The 17245-nt window shown below is 45.4% G+C and overlaps 1 protein-coding gene across 1 annotated transcript; it reads left to right on the forward strand.

The window, feature by feature from the left end:
* The first annotated feature begins 8208 nt into the window (after positions 1 to 8208).
* On the forward strand, positions 8209 to 12574 carry CHST14 (carbohydrate sulfotransferase 14). Its single transcript, XM_075329492.1, has one exon. The coding sequence runs from the start codon at positions 8328 to 8330 to the stop codon at positions 9366 to 9368; it is 1041 nt and encodes a 346-aa protein (XP_075185607.1). The 5' UTR covers positions 8209 to 8327; the 3' UTR covers positions 9369 to 12574.
* Positions 12575 to 17245: the final 4671 nt, after the last annotated feature.

The raw sequence follows: 17245 nt of genomic DNA on the forward strand, positions 1-17245 counted from the left end.
CGCCACGTCTGAGTCATCACCAGAGTGCTGCCACGTCTGAGTCACCACTAAAATGCCATCACGTCCGTGCCATCACCTCTGTGCTGTTTCTCCAGTGCCTCTACATCGGAGACGTTCTCTGTGCTGCCACATTTGTGGTCTCCTGCACTGGACATTAGACTTTACTTGTCTGTAGAGACTGTCTCCTCAAATCCCTGCCTGCCGCGCCTTTATGCCCTCTGTTGGAGCGCCACACAGTCCCTGTATAGGGGTTCGCTGCTGGTTGCTCCTTCAGGGGAGTCCGGTGCACGGTCCAGTGGGTCCACCCTCGGACGCTCGCCGCCCCTTGGTGACTGTAACAGTTGCCTTGGAGACAGACCATTCCCACTAGACATCAAAACATGCTCAGTGCTTACATGGTTTTATTATTGAGCTTTTAAGCCCTATTTTGAAGCTGTTCAGCCTCCCTGGAGAACCCCAGACAGCTACAATGCAGTGCTTACAAGCTGGACATCAGCAGTGGTCGGTCTCCATGGCAACAAACTGTAAACAAAAGTGTTAATATCTCAAGAACAGCTGCACATTCTAACAAGCAATACATTGCAAAAGTGCTTGTATTTAGACGCTCGACCAGACAATATCCATAGAAGAGGGGAATATAACCACTACAATACATACAATAACTACAGATTGCAGTGAGGAATCGATTCACAGGCTCCGGGCCAAAGGCCACATCATAAGATTATATGGACTCATTATTGTCACCAATTAATCTCAATCTTTTCTTAATTTGTGAGATTAAGTGGAATACAAGTGTGAATATTACGTGAGGTCCGGCACCCTGAAAGATCTGGGGCAAAAGTCGAATGTAAATAGTGCACTGGTTAGCGGCCATGGGCTCAAGCTGCACAGATCTTATTCAGGTGCCCTAAACATAGGTGATCTGGACTGGAAAATCCCTTTAAAGAGAATCTGTCAGTTTTTGCTATCTAATTTGAGAGCATCATAATATAGGGCACAAAAGCCTGATTCCAGGGATGTGTCACTTACTAGGCTGGGTGCTGTAGTTTCATTACAATTATTGTTTTCTCAGTAGGAGATTATCACTGCAGGACTGCCTAGTACATAGGATGCTGCCAATCATTGCTGTGGGCGGGGTAACAGATTAGCCGGTCTGCCTGCCATGAGACACCTAGTCAAGAAGTGATAATTTCCTACTCATAAAACACTGATTGTAATGAAACTCCTATATACATTATCAGAAAGCTGCCAGTCAGAGGTGGGGTTACACAGAATAGGTAGGCTGCCTGCCACAAGGCACCTAGTCCTGCAGTGATAATTTGAATTTCCTACTGATAAATCAATGATTGTATTGAAACTCCTATATACATTGTCAGCAAGTTGCTAATCAGTGGTGGGGATGGGGTTACACAGATTAGCTGGTTTGCCTGCCACGAGATACCTAGTCCTGCAGTGATAATTTCCTACTGATAAAACATTGATTGTATTGAAACTCCTATATACATTATCAGCAAGCTGCCAATTAGTGGTGGGGATAGGGTTACACAGATTAGCTGGTCTGCCTGCCATGAGACACCTAGTCAAGAAATGATAATTTCCTACTGATAAAACATTGATTGTATTGAAACTCCTATATACATTGGCAGCAAGCTGCTAATCAGTGGTGGGGTGGGGTTAAACAGATTAGCTGATCTGCCTGCCACAAGACACTTAGTCCTGCAGTGATAATTTCCTACTGATAAAACATTGATTGTATTGAAACGCCTATATACATTGTCAGCAAGCTGCCAGTCAGTGGTGGGGGCAGGGTTACACAGATTAGCTGGTCTGTCTGCCAAGAAACACCTAGTCCTGCAGTGATAATTTCCTATTGATAACGCAATGATTGCATTGAAACTACGGCACTGAGCCTAGTAAGTGGCGCATTCCTGGAATCAGGCTTTCATGCCCTATATTATGATGCTGTCAGAATAAATAGCAAAAACCTACCAACAGATTCCCTTTAAAGGGGTTTTCCACTACTGATGATAACCTAACTGAATAGAATCTGTGCAGCTCGAGGCAATGGGCACTAACCAGTACACATCTATAGTAGAGAAAACAGGGATTCTATCAAAACTGCACTAAGCAGCCCAGTAAGTGACACATCGATGGAATCAGGGTCTCTGCCCCTGCATCATGCTGCTCTCATATTATATGTGAGGCTGTGGTAACATCTCTCAAGAAATATCGGAGCAGCAAAAGGAGTCACTGTGATTCTTTATACACTATTGGCGTAGGCTCACATACTACCATCATTTTAGCTAATCTGTTCCTATGTCAAAGCATAAAAACGGAAATGAAAAAACGCAGACGTGAACAGAGCTTAAGTTAGTCAGAGGGCGAGAATGTGATGCTGAGTGCTCAGCTTCTGTACAGCGCCTCCGCAGGAGAAATGAAGTATTACACAGTTCTTATTAAAATGGACTGGAATGTACTGGGTACTCAAGGAGAGAAACTCTTCATAACCACTCTCGGTCCAACCTAGAAAATTCCAGTAAGGACTAAAGTACCTAACGCGCAGGATTTCAGTGATGTGTCACTTACTGGGCTGTTTGCTACAATTCTGATACAATCCCAGTTTTCTCTGTAGTATTCTGAAGCCCTCAGCACTGATTGACAGAAAGCTGCTAATCAGTGGTGGGGTTATAGTTGGACTAGGAAGTAAAGGACACCTAGTACTTTAGTGATAATCTCCTGCTAATAAAACACTGATTTTATTGAAACACTAAGTGACACATTACTGGATTCCCTAGCACAGCACAGCTCTGTACATTGTGTCCTATACAACTGAGCTGCTATAACTTCTTAGGTCATTTTTGTTTTGTTATTTTTAAAAAAGTATGTAAAAAGATTGTTTTCACCTGACAAAGGAGCGTTTTGTTTTTTCATCTGATAAAACTGCCTTTCACCCTACGAACAAGCAAAACACTTGTTCGTTGGGTGAAACGATCCAAAAGATCATTGTTCTCGGCAGCACATTGTGTTATGTAAACAGATTTAGACTGCAAGAATATTAGGAAAAGAGCGAGGGATAGCAGTCAGCCAATCAGCTGTACAATGGACTGCTATCGATTGCATACTTGTGTATGGGGAAGGGGGTGTCATGACATTTGAATGCATATTGGAAAATTAAAGGGGTTTCCCAGACTAATGAAATTGATGACTTATCCTCAGAATAGGTAAAAGATACAAGATCATTGGAAGTCTGACACTCAGGATCCCCACCAATCAGCTGTTATTCAGGAGAACATGAGCTGAACTGCAGTACCCAGCATGGCCACTACACCGACAACTGGCAGTGTTGCGCCATTCCATAAGCTGTTTACATCTGGATGCAAGAGCAGTGGCTGCGCTCTCCTTTCCTGTGGATATAGGCGATTTGTCCAACGGTGAGACATGATATATACGATTCCAGGAGAGACAATGACAACACAGCTGGAACAGCACTGGCACCGGATGGAGAAAACCTGCCAATTAAGAAGGGCTTGTCTGAGTAGTGGACTATCCCTTTAAATACATGTATTTGGAGCTAAAAATCATTTTTACAATTCTTATTACAAATTTTGCTCTGTTTGCCTCTTACAGGCTCTTTGTTTTTCTACACATTAAACTCTGATGAGGTGCGTGCTCATAAATCAGCCAAAAGGGGCTCAGAACAAGACACTTTCAGAAGGAGTTCACTGATAGATTCTCAGTTAACTCACTCTGCAGCCAGCAATAGACAGGGAAGCACTGAGGTTTTAAAAGATTGAGGGTGCTACATTTTTCCTGAAAAAAAATATTTATAGTCCCAATTACATGCACTTATGTAATAATAATAATAATAATAATAATAATAATAATAATTAATAATAATAATTGTCTCCAAGAGAACAAATAAGCCAATGAATAAATTATAGGAAAAAAACTGCACTTTTTCATGCTGTTTTCAGTCTAAAAAAATGTTTATCCCATTTGTTTTTTTTTTAGTCATTGCATTGAGTGGATTTTTCAGGATTTCCCTTTAGAATTCTGAAAAAATGAAAATAAAAGAACCGTGTGAAGCAAAGAAGGAAGATTGTGAGCAGCGTCTTCTGACCGCTGCGTTATGTGCGAGTGTCTATGTAAGTCCATCTCTTGTTATTATATTGTTGTGTGTATTGTGTTGTATTATTATACTGTGCGCTGTGTAATGCTGTGTTCTCATATGTTCTGTTGTATTGTGTTATCTTGTCATATTATAATGGGATATTTTACGCTCTGTTATATTTAGTGCTGTTGTATTCTGCTGCATAGTACATTATCTTGTGTTGTATTATTAGGTTGTAATATATTGTGTTGCTATATCAGCTTCTGTTTTATTATGTTATATATTATGTTGTGTTCTGTTGTTATCTTGTGTTGTATTAGCATGTTGTCTTACGTTGTATTATTTTCATGTTAGATTATTTTGTGTTAGTTTTTGCTTTGTTGTATTATGTTCTGTTGTATTATGATGTTTTTATGTTGTATTATCAAGCTATATTATGGTATGTTGTGTATTTTACGTTGTATTATGTATTCTATGTTGTAGTGTGCTATTATTGTGTTATTCTATCCTTTGTTGTAGTATTGTTATGTTTTGTGTTATTGTATCTTTTGTTGCAGTATTAGGCTATTATTTTCTTATATTGCGTTTTTGTGTAGTATTATGTTATTATTTTGCCCTTTGTTGTTATATTGTTATTATTTTGTGTTATTGTACCTCTTGTTGTAATATTGCTATTATTTTGTCTTATATTGCCCTTTGTTGTAGTATTATGTTGTTATTTTGCCCTTTTCTGTAGTATTATTTTATATTTTGTGTTATTGTACCCCTTGGTTCTGGTATTGTTATTATTTTGTGTTATTTTACCCCTTGGTTGTAGTATTATGTTATTATTTAGTGTTATTTTGCCCTTTGGTGTAGTATTAGGTTATTATTTAGTGTTATTTTGCCCTTTGGTGTAGCATTATGTTATTATTTAGTGTTGTTTTGCCCTTTGGTGTAGCATTAGGTTATTATTTAGTGTTATTTTGCCTTTTGGTGTAGTATTATGTTATTATTTTGTGTTATTTTTCCCTTTGGTGTAGTATTATGTTATTATTTAGTGTTATTTTGCCCTTTGGTGTAGTATTAGGTTATTATTTAGTGTTATTTTGCCCTTTGGTGTAGTATTAGGTTATTATTTAGTGTTATTTTGCCCTTTGGTGTAGTATTAGGTTATTATTTAGTGTTATTTTGCCCTTTGGTGTAGCATTATGTTATTATTTAGTGTTATTTTGCCCTTTGGTGTAGTATTATGTTATTATTTAGTGTTGTTTTGCCCTTTGGTGTAGTATTATGTTATTATTTTGTGTTATTTTTCCCTTTGGTGTAGTATTATGTTATTATTTAGTGTTATTTTGCCCTTTGGTGTAGTATTAGGTTATTATTTAGTGTTATTTTGCCCTTTGGTGTAGTATTATGTTATTATTTAGTGTTGTTTTGCCCTTTGGTGTAGTATTATGTTATTATTTTGTGTTATTTTTCCCTTTGGTGTAGTATTATGTTATTATTTAGTGTTATTTTGCCCTTTGGTGTAGTATTAGGTTATTATTTAGTGTTATTTTGCCCTTTGGTGTAGCATTATGTTATTATTTAGTGTTGTTTTGCCCTTTGGTGTAGCATTAGGTTATTATTTAGTGTTATTTTGCCTTTTGGTGTAGTATTATGTTATTATTTTGTGTTATTTTTCCCTTTGGTGTAGTATTATGTTATTATTTAGTGTTATTTTGCCCTTTGGTGTAGTATTAGGTTATTATTTAGTGTTATTTTGCCCTTTGGTGTAGCATTATGTTATTATTTAGTGTTGTTTTGCCCTTTGGTGTAGCATTAGGTTATTATTTAGTGTTATTTTGCCTTTTGGTGTAGTATTATGTTATTATTTTGTGTTATTTTTCCCTTTGGTGTAGTATTATGTTATTATTTAGTGTTATTTTGCCCTTTGGTGTAGTATTAGGTTATTATTTAGTGTTATTTTGCCCTTTGGTGTAGTATTATGTTATATTTAGTGTTATTTTGCCCTTTGGTGTAGTATTATGTTATTATTTAGTGTTATTTTGCCCTTTGGTGTAGTATTATGTTATTATTTTGCCTTTTGGTGTAGTATTATGTTACATTTTGTGTTATTTTGCCCTTTGGTGTAGTATTATGTTATTATTTTGCCCTTTGGTGTAGTATTATGTTATTATTTAGTGTTATTTTGCCCTTTGGTGTAGTATTAAGTTATTATGTTATGTTATTTTGCCCTTTGGTGTAGTATTATGTTATTATTTTGTGTTATTTTGACCTTTGGTGTAGTATTATGTTATTATTTAGTGTTATTTTGCCCTTTGGTGTAGTATTATGTTATTATTTTGTGTTATTTTGCCCTTTGGTGTAGTATTATGTTATTATTTAGTGTTATTTTGCCCTTTGGTGTAGTATTATGTTATTATTTTGTGTTATTTTGCCCTTTGGTGTAGTATTATAATATTATTTAGTGTTATTTTGCCCTTTGGTGTAGTATTATGTTATTACTTTGTGTTATTTTGCCCTTTGGTGTAGTATTATGTTATTATTTAGTGTTGTTTTGCCCTTTGGTGTAGTATTATGTTAATATTTTGTATTATTTTGCCCTTTGGTGTAGCATTATGTTATTATTTAGTGTTATTTTGCCCTTTGGTGTAGTATTATGTTATTATTTTGTGTTATTTTGCCCTTTGTTGTAGTATTGTTATTATTTTGTGTTATTTTGCCCTTTGGTGTAGCATTATGTTATTATTTAGTGTTATTTTGCCTTTTGGTGCAGTATTATGTTATTATTTTGTGTTATTTTTCCCTTTGGTGTAGTATTATGTTATTATTTAGTGTTATTTTGCCCTTTGGTGTAGTATTAGGTTATTATTTAGTGTTATTTTGCCCTTTGGTGTAGCATTATGTTATTATTTAGTGTTATTTTGCCCTTTGGTGTAGTATTATGTTATTATTTAGTGTTGTTTTGCCCTTTGGTGTAGCATTAGGTTATTATTTAGTGTTATTTTGCCTTTTGGTGTAGTATTATGTTATTATTTTGTGTTATTTTTCCCTTTGGTGTAGTATTATGTTATTATTTAGTGTTATTTTGCCCTTTGGTGTAGTATTAGGTTATTATTTAGTGTTATTTTGCCCTTTGGTGTAGCATTATGTTATTATTTAGTGTTATTTTGCCCTTTGGTGTAGTATTATGTTATTATTTAGTGTTGTTTTGCCCTTTGGTGTAGCATTAGGTTATTATTTAGTGTTATTTTGCCTTTTGGTGTAGTATTATGTTATTATTTTGTGTTATTTTTCCCTTTGGTGTAGTATTATGTTATTATTTAGTGTTATTTTGCCCTTTGGTGTAGTATTATGTTATTATTTAGTGTTATTTTGCCCTTTGTTGTAGTATTATGTTATTATTTTGTGTTATTTCGCCCTTTGGTGTAGCATTATGTTATTATTTACTGTTATTTCGCCCTTTGGTGTAGCATTATGTTATTATTTTGTGTTATTTCGCCCTTTGGTGTAGCATTATGTTATTATTTAGTGTTATTTTGCCCTTTGGTGTAGTATTATGTTATTATTTAGTGTTATTTTGCCCTTTGTTGTAGTATTATGTTATTATTTTGTGTTATTTCGCCCTTTGGTGTAGCATTATGTAATTATTTAGTGTTATTGCACCCTTCCTCTTAGTATTATGTTATTATTTAGTGTTATTTTGCCCTTTGTTGTAGTATTATGTTATTATTTTGTGTTATTTCGCCCTTTGGTGTAGCATTATGTTATTATTTACTGTTATTTCGCCCTTTGGTGTAGCATTATGTTATTATTTTGTGTTATTTTGCCCTTTGGTGTAGTATTATGTTATTATTTAGTGTTATTTTGCCCTTTGTTGTAGTATTATGTTATTATTTTGTGTTATTTCGCCCTTTGGTGTAGTATTATGTAATTATTTAGTGTTATTGCACCCTTCCTCTTAGTATTATGTTATATTCTGCTGTGGTGTGAGCCCTGGGCACAGCTCTGAGCCCGTCCATCCTCCCTCGGCCCCTCCTCTACACATTCCTGTCAGTGTGGAGCCGGTGGGAGTCTCTCCTGTACACGCAGCTTCTCCCCACGTGACGGTGACGCGTTTCCCGGGGATGGAGGCTGCCGAGCAGTGAGAGGAGCCGGAGCCTCCGGTGCCGCTATGCTGAGGAGATAGCCCCGTCTTCTCGCTCCGTGTCCGCTATCTCACGGCCTCCAGATGCTGCCCCCGACCCTCAGACCGATCCGTTCTGCGCCCGTGTCCCGTCCCCGCGGGCACAGCGCCCTGCTGCCCTCCATGCTGATGTTCGGGGTGATCGTGGCATCCAGTGGGCTGCTGCTGATGATCGAGCGGGGGATCCTGGCTGAGGTGAAGACCCCTCCTCCCCGCGGGGACGTGGCATGGCGGAGCGCCAGCCTGGAGCCGGAGGAGCAGCGGATCCTGCGGGAGATCCGGAACCGGACGCTGCGCCGGGTGTGCGGGCAGGAGCGGGCGCGGAGCGTGTGGGCGCTGCCCCCGGCTCCGCGGAGGACGCTGCTCCGACACATCATCGTCAATGACAAGTACAAGCTGCTGTACTGCTACGTGCCCAAGGTGGCCTGCTCCAACTGGAAGCGTGTGCTGAAGGTGCTGGACGGGCGGCTGGGCAGCGTGGACGTCCGGCTGAAGATGGACCACCGCAACGACCTGGTGTTCCTGGCCGACCTGTCCGCGGAGCAGATCCGCCACCGCCTGCAGCACTACTACAAGGTCCTGTTCGTGCGGGAGCCCCTGGAGCGCCTGCTGTCCGCCTACAGGAACAAGTTCGGGGAGATCAAGGAGTATCAGCAGCGGTACGGCCAGGAGATCGTGCGCAGGTACCGCCAGCCCGAGGCCGCCGCCGCATCCAAGGGGGATGACGTCACCTTCCCCGAGTTCCTGCAGTATCTGCTGGACGAGGATGAGGAGAAGATGAACGAGCACTGGATGCCCATCTACCAGCTGTGCCAGCCCTGCGCCGTGCCATACGACTTCATAGGCACCTACGAGCGGCTGCGGGAGGACGCCAACCGGGTGCTGGACGCCATCAACGCCCCCGGCTACATCCAATTCCCCGAGAGACAGGCCTGGTACAAGCCGGTCACCAAAGAGACCCTCCATTACTTCCTATGCAACACCCCGCAGGGGCTCATCCGGCAGCTGCTGCCCAAGTACATCATGGACTACTCCTTGTTTGCCTATTCCCTGCCCAATATCACCACTGAGTACTGCAGGCAGTGACATGCAGGCAGCAGGGGCCCACTCCATGCAGGCAGTGACACATGCAGGGGCACACTCCATGCAGGCAGTGACATGCAGGCAGCAGGGGCCCACTCCATGCAGGCAGTGACATGCAGGTAGCAGGGGCCCACTCCATGCAGGCAAAGACATATGCAAGCAGCAGGGGCCCACTCCATGCAGGCAGTGACATGCAGGCAGCACGGGCCCACACCATGCAGGCAGTGACATGCAGGCAGCAGGGGCCCACACCATGCAGGCAGTGACATGCAGGCAGCAGGGGCCCACTCCATGCAGGCAGTGATAGGTACAGGCAGCAGGGGCCCACTCCATGCAGGCAGGGACACATGCAGGCAGCAGGGGCCCACTCCATGCAGGCAGTGACATGCAGGCAGCACGGGCCCACTCCATGCAGGCAGTGATATGCAGGCAGCAGGGGCCCACACCATGCAGGCAGTGACATGCAGGCAGCAGGGGCCCACTCCATGCAGGCAGGGACATGCAGGTAGCAGGGGCCCACTCCATGCAGGCAGTGACATGCAGGCAGCAGGGGCCCACTCCATGCAGGCAAAGACATATGCAAGCAGCAGGGGCCCACACCATGCAGGCAGGGACACATGCAGGGGCACACTCCATGCAGGCAGTGACATGCAGGCAGCAGGGGCCCACTCCATGCAGGCAGTGACATGCAGGCAGCAGGGGCCCACTCCATGCAGGCAGTGACATGCAGGCAGCAGGGGCCCACTCCATGCAGGCAAAGACATATGCAAGCAGCAGGGGCCCACACCATGCAGGCAGGGACACATGCAGGGGCACACTCCATGCAGGCAGTGACATGCAGGCAGCAGGGGCCCACTCCATGCAGGCAGTGACATGCAGGCAGCAGGGGCCCACTCCATGCAGGCAATGACATGCAGGCAGCAGGGGCCCACTCCATGCAGGCAAAGACATATGCAAGCAGCAGGGGCCCACTCCATGCAGGCAGTGACATGCAGGCAGCAGGGGCCCACTCCATGCAGGCAGTGACATGCAGGTAGCAGGGGCCCACTCCATGCAGGCAAAGACATATGCAAGCAGCAGGGGCCCACTCCATGCAGGCAGGGACACATGCAGGGGCACACTCCATGCAGGCAGTGACATGCAGGCAGCAGGGGCCCACACCATGCAGGCAGGGACACATGCAGGGGCACACTCCATGCAGGCAGTGACATGCAGGCAGCAGGGGCCCACACCATGCAGGCAGGGACACATGCAGGGGCACACTCCATGCAGGCAGTGACATGCAGGTAGCAGGGGCCCACTCCATGCAGGCAAAGACATATGCAAGCAGCAGGGGCCCACTCCATGCAGGCAGTGACATGCAGGCAGCACGGGCCCACTCCATGCAGGCAGTGATATGCAGGCAGCAGGGGCCCACACCATGCAGGCAGTGACATGCAGGCAGCAGGGGCCCACTCCATGCAGGCAGTGACATGCAGGCAGCACGGGCCCACTCCATGCAGGCAGTGATATGCAGGCAGCAGGGGCCCACACCATGCAGGCAGTGACATGCAGGCAGCAGGGGCCCACACCATGCAGGCAGTGACATGCAGGCAGCAGGGGCCCACACCATGCAGGCAGTGACATGCAGGCAGCAGGGGCCCACTCCATGCAGGCAGTGACAGGTACAGGCAGCAGGGGCCCACTCCATGCAGGCAGGGACACATGCAGGCAGCAGGGGCCCACTCCATGCAGGCAGTGACATGCAGGCAGCACGGGCCCACTCCATGCAGGCAGTGACATGCAGGCAGCAGGGGCCCACTCCATGCAGGCAGTGACATGCATGCAGCACGGGCCCATTCCATGCAGGCAGTGACACATGCAGGCAGCAGGGGCCCACTCCATGCAGGCAGTGACATGCAGGCAGTGACATGCAGGCAGCACGGGCCCACTCCATGCAGGCAGTGACATGCAGGCAGCAGGGGCCCACTCCATGCAGGCAGTGACATGCAGGCAGCACGGGCCCATTCCATGCAGGCAGTGACACATGCAGGCAGCAGGGGCCCACTCCATGCAGGCAGTGACACATGCAGGCAGCAGGGGCCCACTCCATGCAGGCAGTGACACATGCAGGGGCCCACTCCATGGAGGCAGTGACTCATGCAGGCAGTAGTGGCCCACATTCTGCAGGCAGTAAGCTCTTGAGATGTGCAATAAGGTCTTGTGGTGTGCAGGCAGTACAGTCTGCATCATGTAATGCGGTTTTGTGGGGTGCAGGCAGTACGGTTTGATGCATGCAGGCAGTAAGGTGTTGCAACATGCACACATTAAGCTCTTGTATCATGCAGTGAGGTCTTGTGACGTGCAGGTAGTACAGTCTTGCGGCGTGCAAGCAGTACGTTTATGAGGCGCTCAGGCGGTACGGTCTTGCGGCGCGCAGGCGGTACGGTCTTGCGGCGCGCAGGCGGTACGGTCTTGCGGCGCGCAGGCGGTACGGTCTTGCGGCGCGCAGGCGGTACGGTCTTGCGGCGCGCAGGCGGTACGGTTCTGCGGCATTTCCTCCAGTCTCAGTACAGTAGTATTTGTTGTCCTGTATCCTAAGCTGTTTTGTACACAAGATCCAGTCTTCCACCTCGTTATTGTTAAAGTGTAATCGTCTCCAGTGGACACACACACGTACGTATATATATATACACACACCTGTTACTAGTGGGCATTCCGCACCCTAATCTATGCAGGAGGGGCGCGTGGGCACAGTCACCAGTTTGGAGAACTCTAGTCACACAGTAGAACTTTTATGCACCCATTATTTCCTGCACCCATCATTGTGCGGCGTCGGTTACGCCCCCCATGTCCGGATTAATGGGGATCTATGGATTTACACGGAGTGTTTCCGGGTACACGCTGCCCCCTATCCACACCTGGCCCACACTGTTTACAAGGTGACACTTTGCTGGTGACCTCCTTTGTATTTGATATTTTGCACTTTTTCAGATTTAACCAAAGATTTTGTACTAAGTCCACATGCTGACAGCGGTTTTGTGCATTTTCTACAGTAAAGTATTTTTGTATTTGGATACATTGTATATGACTTTGCCGGGAGATGGGGGTGGGGTTATACTGGACTTGCCAGACCCTACCGTCCCACTACCATTGAATTGTTTCTGATCATTTCTAACCATTTTCTAGGAACTTTTTAGACAGTATTAAATCTTTTTATTTTAAAAGAATGATTGTTGTGTTTATTTGATTTAGAAAAATGTGGTGAGTGACGCCACGGAGATCCTTTCCTTTCATCTGCTTTCATTATCCCTCACCCTCTGTGTCTTTATATACCTGCATTTCCCCTTTGTATATTGCTGGTGATAGAGTTAAGTTTCTTTATGGTTCTGATTCACCTGTGGAGACACGTTGTTGCTTGTTGCTGTTCCCCTCCCTAAGTCATCTTGCAGATAAGTTGTTTGTTTTCCCTGTATCTTCTTTAAGACTTAATGGGGTTGACTATCGCTCATCCAGCCCGTTCATTAGCCATGGCCCAGTTCAGGGTCAGCCAGGGCCAGGTATCCTGCTCGGCGCATAGGTGCAAAACCTATCTAGGGACGTCAGGGGAGCCAGGAGTCAGAGAGAGGTTTTATCAGGGGTCACCATGTCCCCCTCCCCAAGACACAGGGTTTCCCTCTCTAACCTTTTGCTCAGTATTTCTTCATACCTAGCGTGACATAGACAAAATTGTGCGGGTTCTCAGGGGTTAATGAGGCAATTTGAAATTTCCTGCTTCTTGTCCATTATTCGTTCTCTCCTGTTCTGCAGAATTCCTCTTCCCCTTTCTCTTCTTCACCCCATGTAACTACTGGATAACAGAAGCGAGTGGTTTTCTAACCTCATACTCATCAGAAAACCTATTCCTGTGACGTCTGCAGATAATATTTTTCATAAAGAAACGCTTTTTTTAAATTTGGAGCTTTGCTAACACAACTCGGTTTTTATAGATGACATTTTTGGGGGAAGTTAGTTCTCCCGAGTAACACACGGTTAGTAGCGTTATGAAGGTGCCACAGCACTGAAAGCACGACTACCATGCTCAGGTGCTCTGTACTGGTAACTAGTGATGAGCGGGCACTACCATGCTCGGGTGCTCTGTACTCGTAACCAGTGATGAGCGGGCACTACCATGCTCAGGTGCTCAGTACTGGTAACTAGTGATGAGCGGGCACTACCATGCTCAGGTGCTCAGTACTCGTAACCAGTGATGAGCGGGCACTACCATGCTCAGGTGCTGAGTACTGGTAACTAGTGATGAGCGGGCACTACCATGCTCGGGTGCTCAGTACTGGTAACTAGTGATGAGTAGGCACTACCATGCTCGGGTGCTCTGTACTCGTAACCAGTGATGAGCGGGCACTACCATGCTCAGGTGCTGAGTACTGGTAACTAGTGATGAGCGGGCACTACCATGCTCGGGTGCTCAGTACTGGTAACTAGTGATGAGCGGGCACTACCATGCTCAGGTGCTCAGTACTGGTAACTAGTGATGAGCGAGCACTACCATGCTCGGGTGCTCAGTACTGGTAACTAGTGATGAGCGAGCACTACCATGCTCGGGTGTTCAGTACTCGTAACTAGTGATGAGCGGGCACTACCATGCTCGGGTGCTCAGTACTCGTAACTAGTGATGAGCGGGCACTACCATGCTCGGGTGCTCAGTACTCGTAACTAGTGATGAGCAGGCACTACCATGCTCAGGTGCTCAGTACTGGTAACTAGTGATGAGCGGGCACTACCATGCTCGGGTGCTCAGTACTGGTAACTAGTGATGAGCGGGAACTACCATGCTCGGGTGCTCTGTACTGGTAACTAGTGATGAGCGGGCACTACCATGCTCGGGTACTCAGTACTGGTAACTAGTGATGAGCGGGCACTACCATGCTTGGGTGCTCAGTACTGGTAACTAGTGATGAGTAGGCACTACCATGCTCAGGTGCTCAGTACTGGTAACTAGTGATGAGCGGGCACTACCATGCTCGGGTGCTCTGTACTCGTAACTAGAGATGAGCGGGCACTACCATGCTCGGGGGCTCAGTACTCGTAACTAGTGATGAGTGGGCACTACCATGCTTGGGTGCTCTGTACTCGTAACTAGTGATGAGTGGGCACTACCATGCTCAGGTGCTCAGTACTGGTAACTAGTGATGAGCGGGCACTACCATGCTCAGGTGCTCAGTACTGGTAACTAGTGATGAGCGGGCACTACCATGCTCGGGTGCTCAGTACTAGTAACTAGTGATGAGCGGGCACTACCATGCTCAGGTGCTCTGTACTCGTAACTAGTGATGAGTAGGCACTACCATGCTCGGGTGCTCAGTACTCGTAACTAGTGATGAGCGGGCACTACCATGCTCGGGTGCTCAGTACTCGTAACTAGTGATGAGCGGGCACTACCATGCTCAGGTGCTCAGTACTGGTAACTAGTGATGAGCGGGCACTACCATGCTCAGGTGCTCAGTACTGGTAACTAGTGATGAGCGGGCACTACCATGCTCAGTGCTCAGTACTGGTAACTAGTGATGAGCGGGCACTACCATGCTCGGGTGCTCAGTACTAGTAACTAGTGATGAGCGGGCACTACCATGCTCAGGTGCTCTGTACTCGTAACTAGTGATGAGTAGGCACTACCATGCTCGGGTGCTCAGTACTCGTAACTAGTGATGAGCGGGCACTACCATGCTTGGGTGCTCTGTACTGGTAACTAGTGATGAGCAGGCACTACCATGCTTGGGTGCTCTCTACTCGTAACTAGTGATCAGCGGGCACTACCATGCTCAGCTGCTCAGTACTCGTAACTAGTGATGAGCGGGCACTACCATGCTCGGGTGCTCAGTACTGGTAACTAGTGATGAGTGGGCACTACCATGCTCGGGTGCTCAGTACTGGTAACTAGTGATGAGTGGGCACTACCATGCTTGGGTGCTCAGTACTGGTAACTAGTGATGAGCGGGCACTACCATGCTCGGGTGCTCAGTACTGGTAACTAGTGATGAGCGGGCACTACCATGCTTGGGTGCTCAGTACTGGTAACTAGTGATGAGCGGGCACTACCATGCTCGGGTGCTCAGTACTCGTAACTAGTGATGAGTGGGCACTACCATGCTCGGGTGCTCAGTACTGGTAACTAGTGATGAGTTGCTTGAGTGGAGGCAGAAAAAGCATCCAACTGCTCCTTACAAGGGCTGAGCATGGTAGTGCCCGCTCATGTCTCATGAACATGTCTCCACAAATTACAATCTGTGAAAAATCTCCTACATGTGACTGGCTCCTTAGACTATTTTTACCATGTAGTGTACTAGAAAACGTGAAAAAATTCCAAAACAGGTGAAATTCTGGAAAAAATAGAAATTCTGACAGTTTATTTTTAATAGTTTTTATGGTGTGTCAGAGATACAAAGCATCACTCTGGTCAGCAAAAGCCATCGGACTGTGTAATCATAAAGTCCCCAAGGACTAAAAAAAAAAAAAAAGTTTTTTAAAAAAGTTGATATCACCCTCCTTTTGCCCCATTGAAAATAAAATTAAAAAAAAAATACACATATTTCGTATCATCGCATTCAGAAATTCCCGATCCAATAAAATAGAAAGTCAATTAATCTGATTGGTATACGGCGTGGCGAGAAAAAAACTCCAAATGCCAAAATTAAGGGTTTTTTTGGTCGCCGCAACATTATATTAAAATGCAATAACAGATGATCAACACATCGCTTCTACACATAAATGATACCACTAAAAACATCAGCTCCAGACGCAAAGAATAAGCCCTCACTGAGCCCCAGATCCCGAAAAATGAGAACGTTACAGGTCTTGGAAAATGGGGACAAAAGTGCAATCATTTTTTTTTTTTTCCGGAAAATTCTTCCCCCCCCTTAGATATGAGTAAAAGTATAGATGTTTGGTGTCTACGACCTCGTACTGACCTGGGGAATGATAAAGCCCGGACAGTGTCACCATATTGTGAACATGATAATAACCCCCCCCTACATATTGTGGAATTGAACTTTTGTCATTTTCCCAGTAGAGTATAGGGCGTCATTCAAAAGCACAACTCGACCCGCAAAAAACTATCCCTCATATGGCGATATTAATGGAAAATATAGGCGGTAGAAAGGGAGGGAAAAAGGACAACAACAGTCAGAAAATGAGCGTCTGGTGCAGGATGAAATGTGGACGCTCCTGACAGACAATACATGGCTGAGGCCACCATCATCAACAAAGAAGAGCCTGGGCCACTGGTGACGAGGACGGCCCCATTAACCCTTTTTGCTGGCCACTATATAAATCTTTCATGGACTGATGTTCTGGACTAAGATGGTATATTTCACCTTTGGGCAGACGGGGGGCCGGGGGTCCGGTCTGTGGGACAAGCACAATCCCTGTGTGGGACAAGCACAATCCCTGTGTGGGACAAGCACAATCCCTGTGTGGGGCCATTTATACATTCACACACAGAAAATACATCAAAATTATTAAATCTATTGGAAGCCATTGGTTATTACCTCAGATTAAGGCCACGTCTCCTGACGCTGCGGCACCAGAGGATACTGTCACTGCCTGGGGACGCTGCGGCACCAGAGGATACTGTCACTACCTGGGGACGCTGCGGCACCAGAGGATACTGTCACTGCCTGGGGACGCTGCGGCACCAGAGGATACTGTCACTACCTGGGGACGCTGCGGCACCAGAGGATACTGTCACTACCTGGGGACGCTGCGGCACCAGAGGATACTGTCACTACCTGGGGACGCTGCGGCACCAGAGGATACTGTCACTACCTGGGGACGCTGCGGCACCAGAGGATACTGTCACTACCTGGGGACGCTGCGGCACCAGAGGATACTGTCACTACCTGGGG

This window comes from Anomaloglossus baeobatrachus, chromosome 12 (genome assembly GCF_048569485.1).
Source record: "Anomaloglossus baeobatrachus isolate aAnoBae1 chromosome 12, aAnoBae1.hap1, whole genome shotgun sequence".
Classification (NCBI taxonomy): Eukaryota; Metazoa; Chordata; class Amphibia; order Anura; family Aromobatidae; genus Anomaloglossus; species Anomaloglossus baeobatrachus.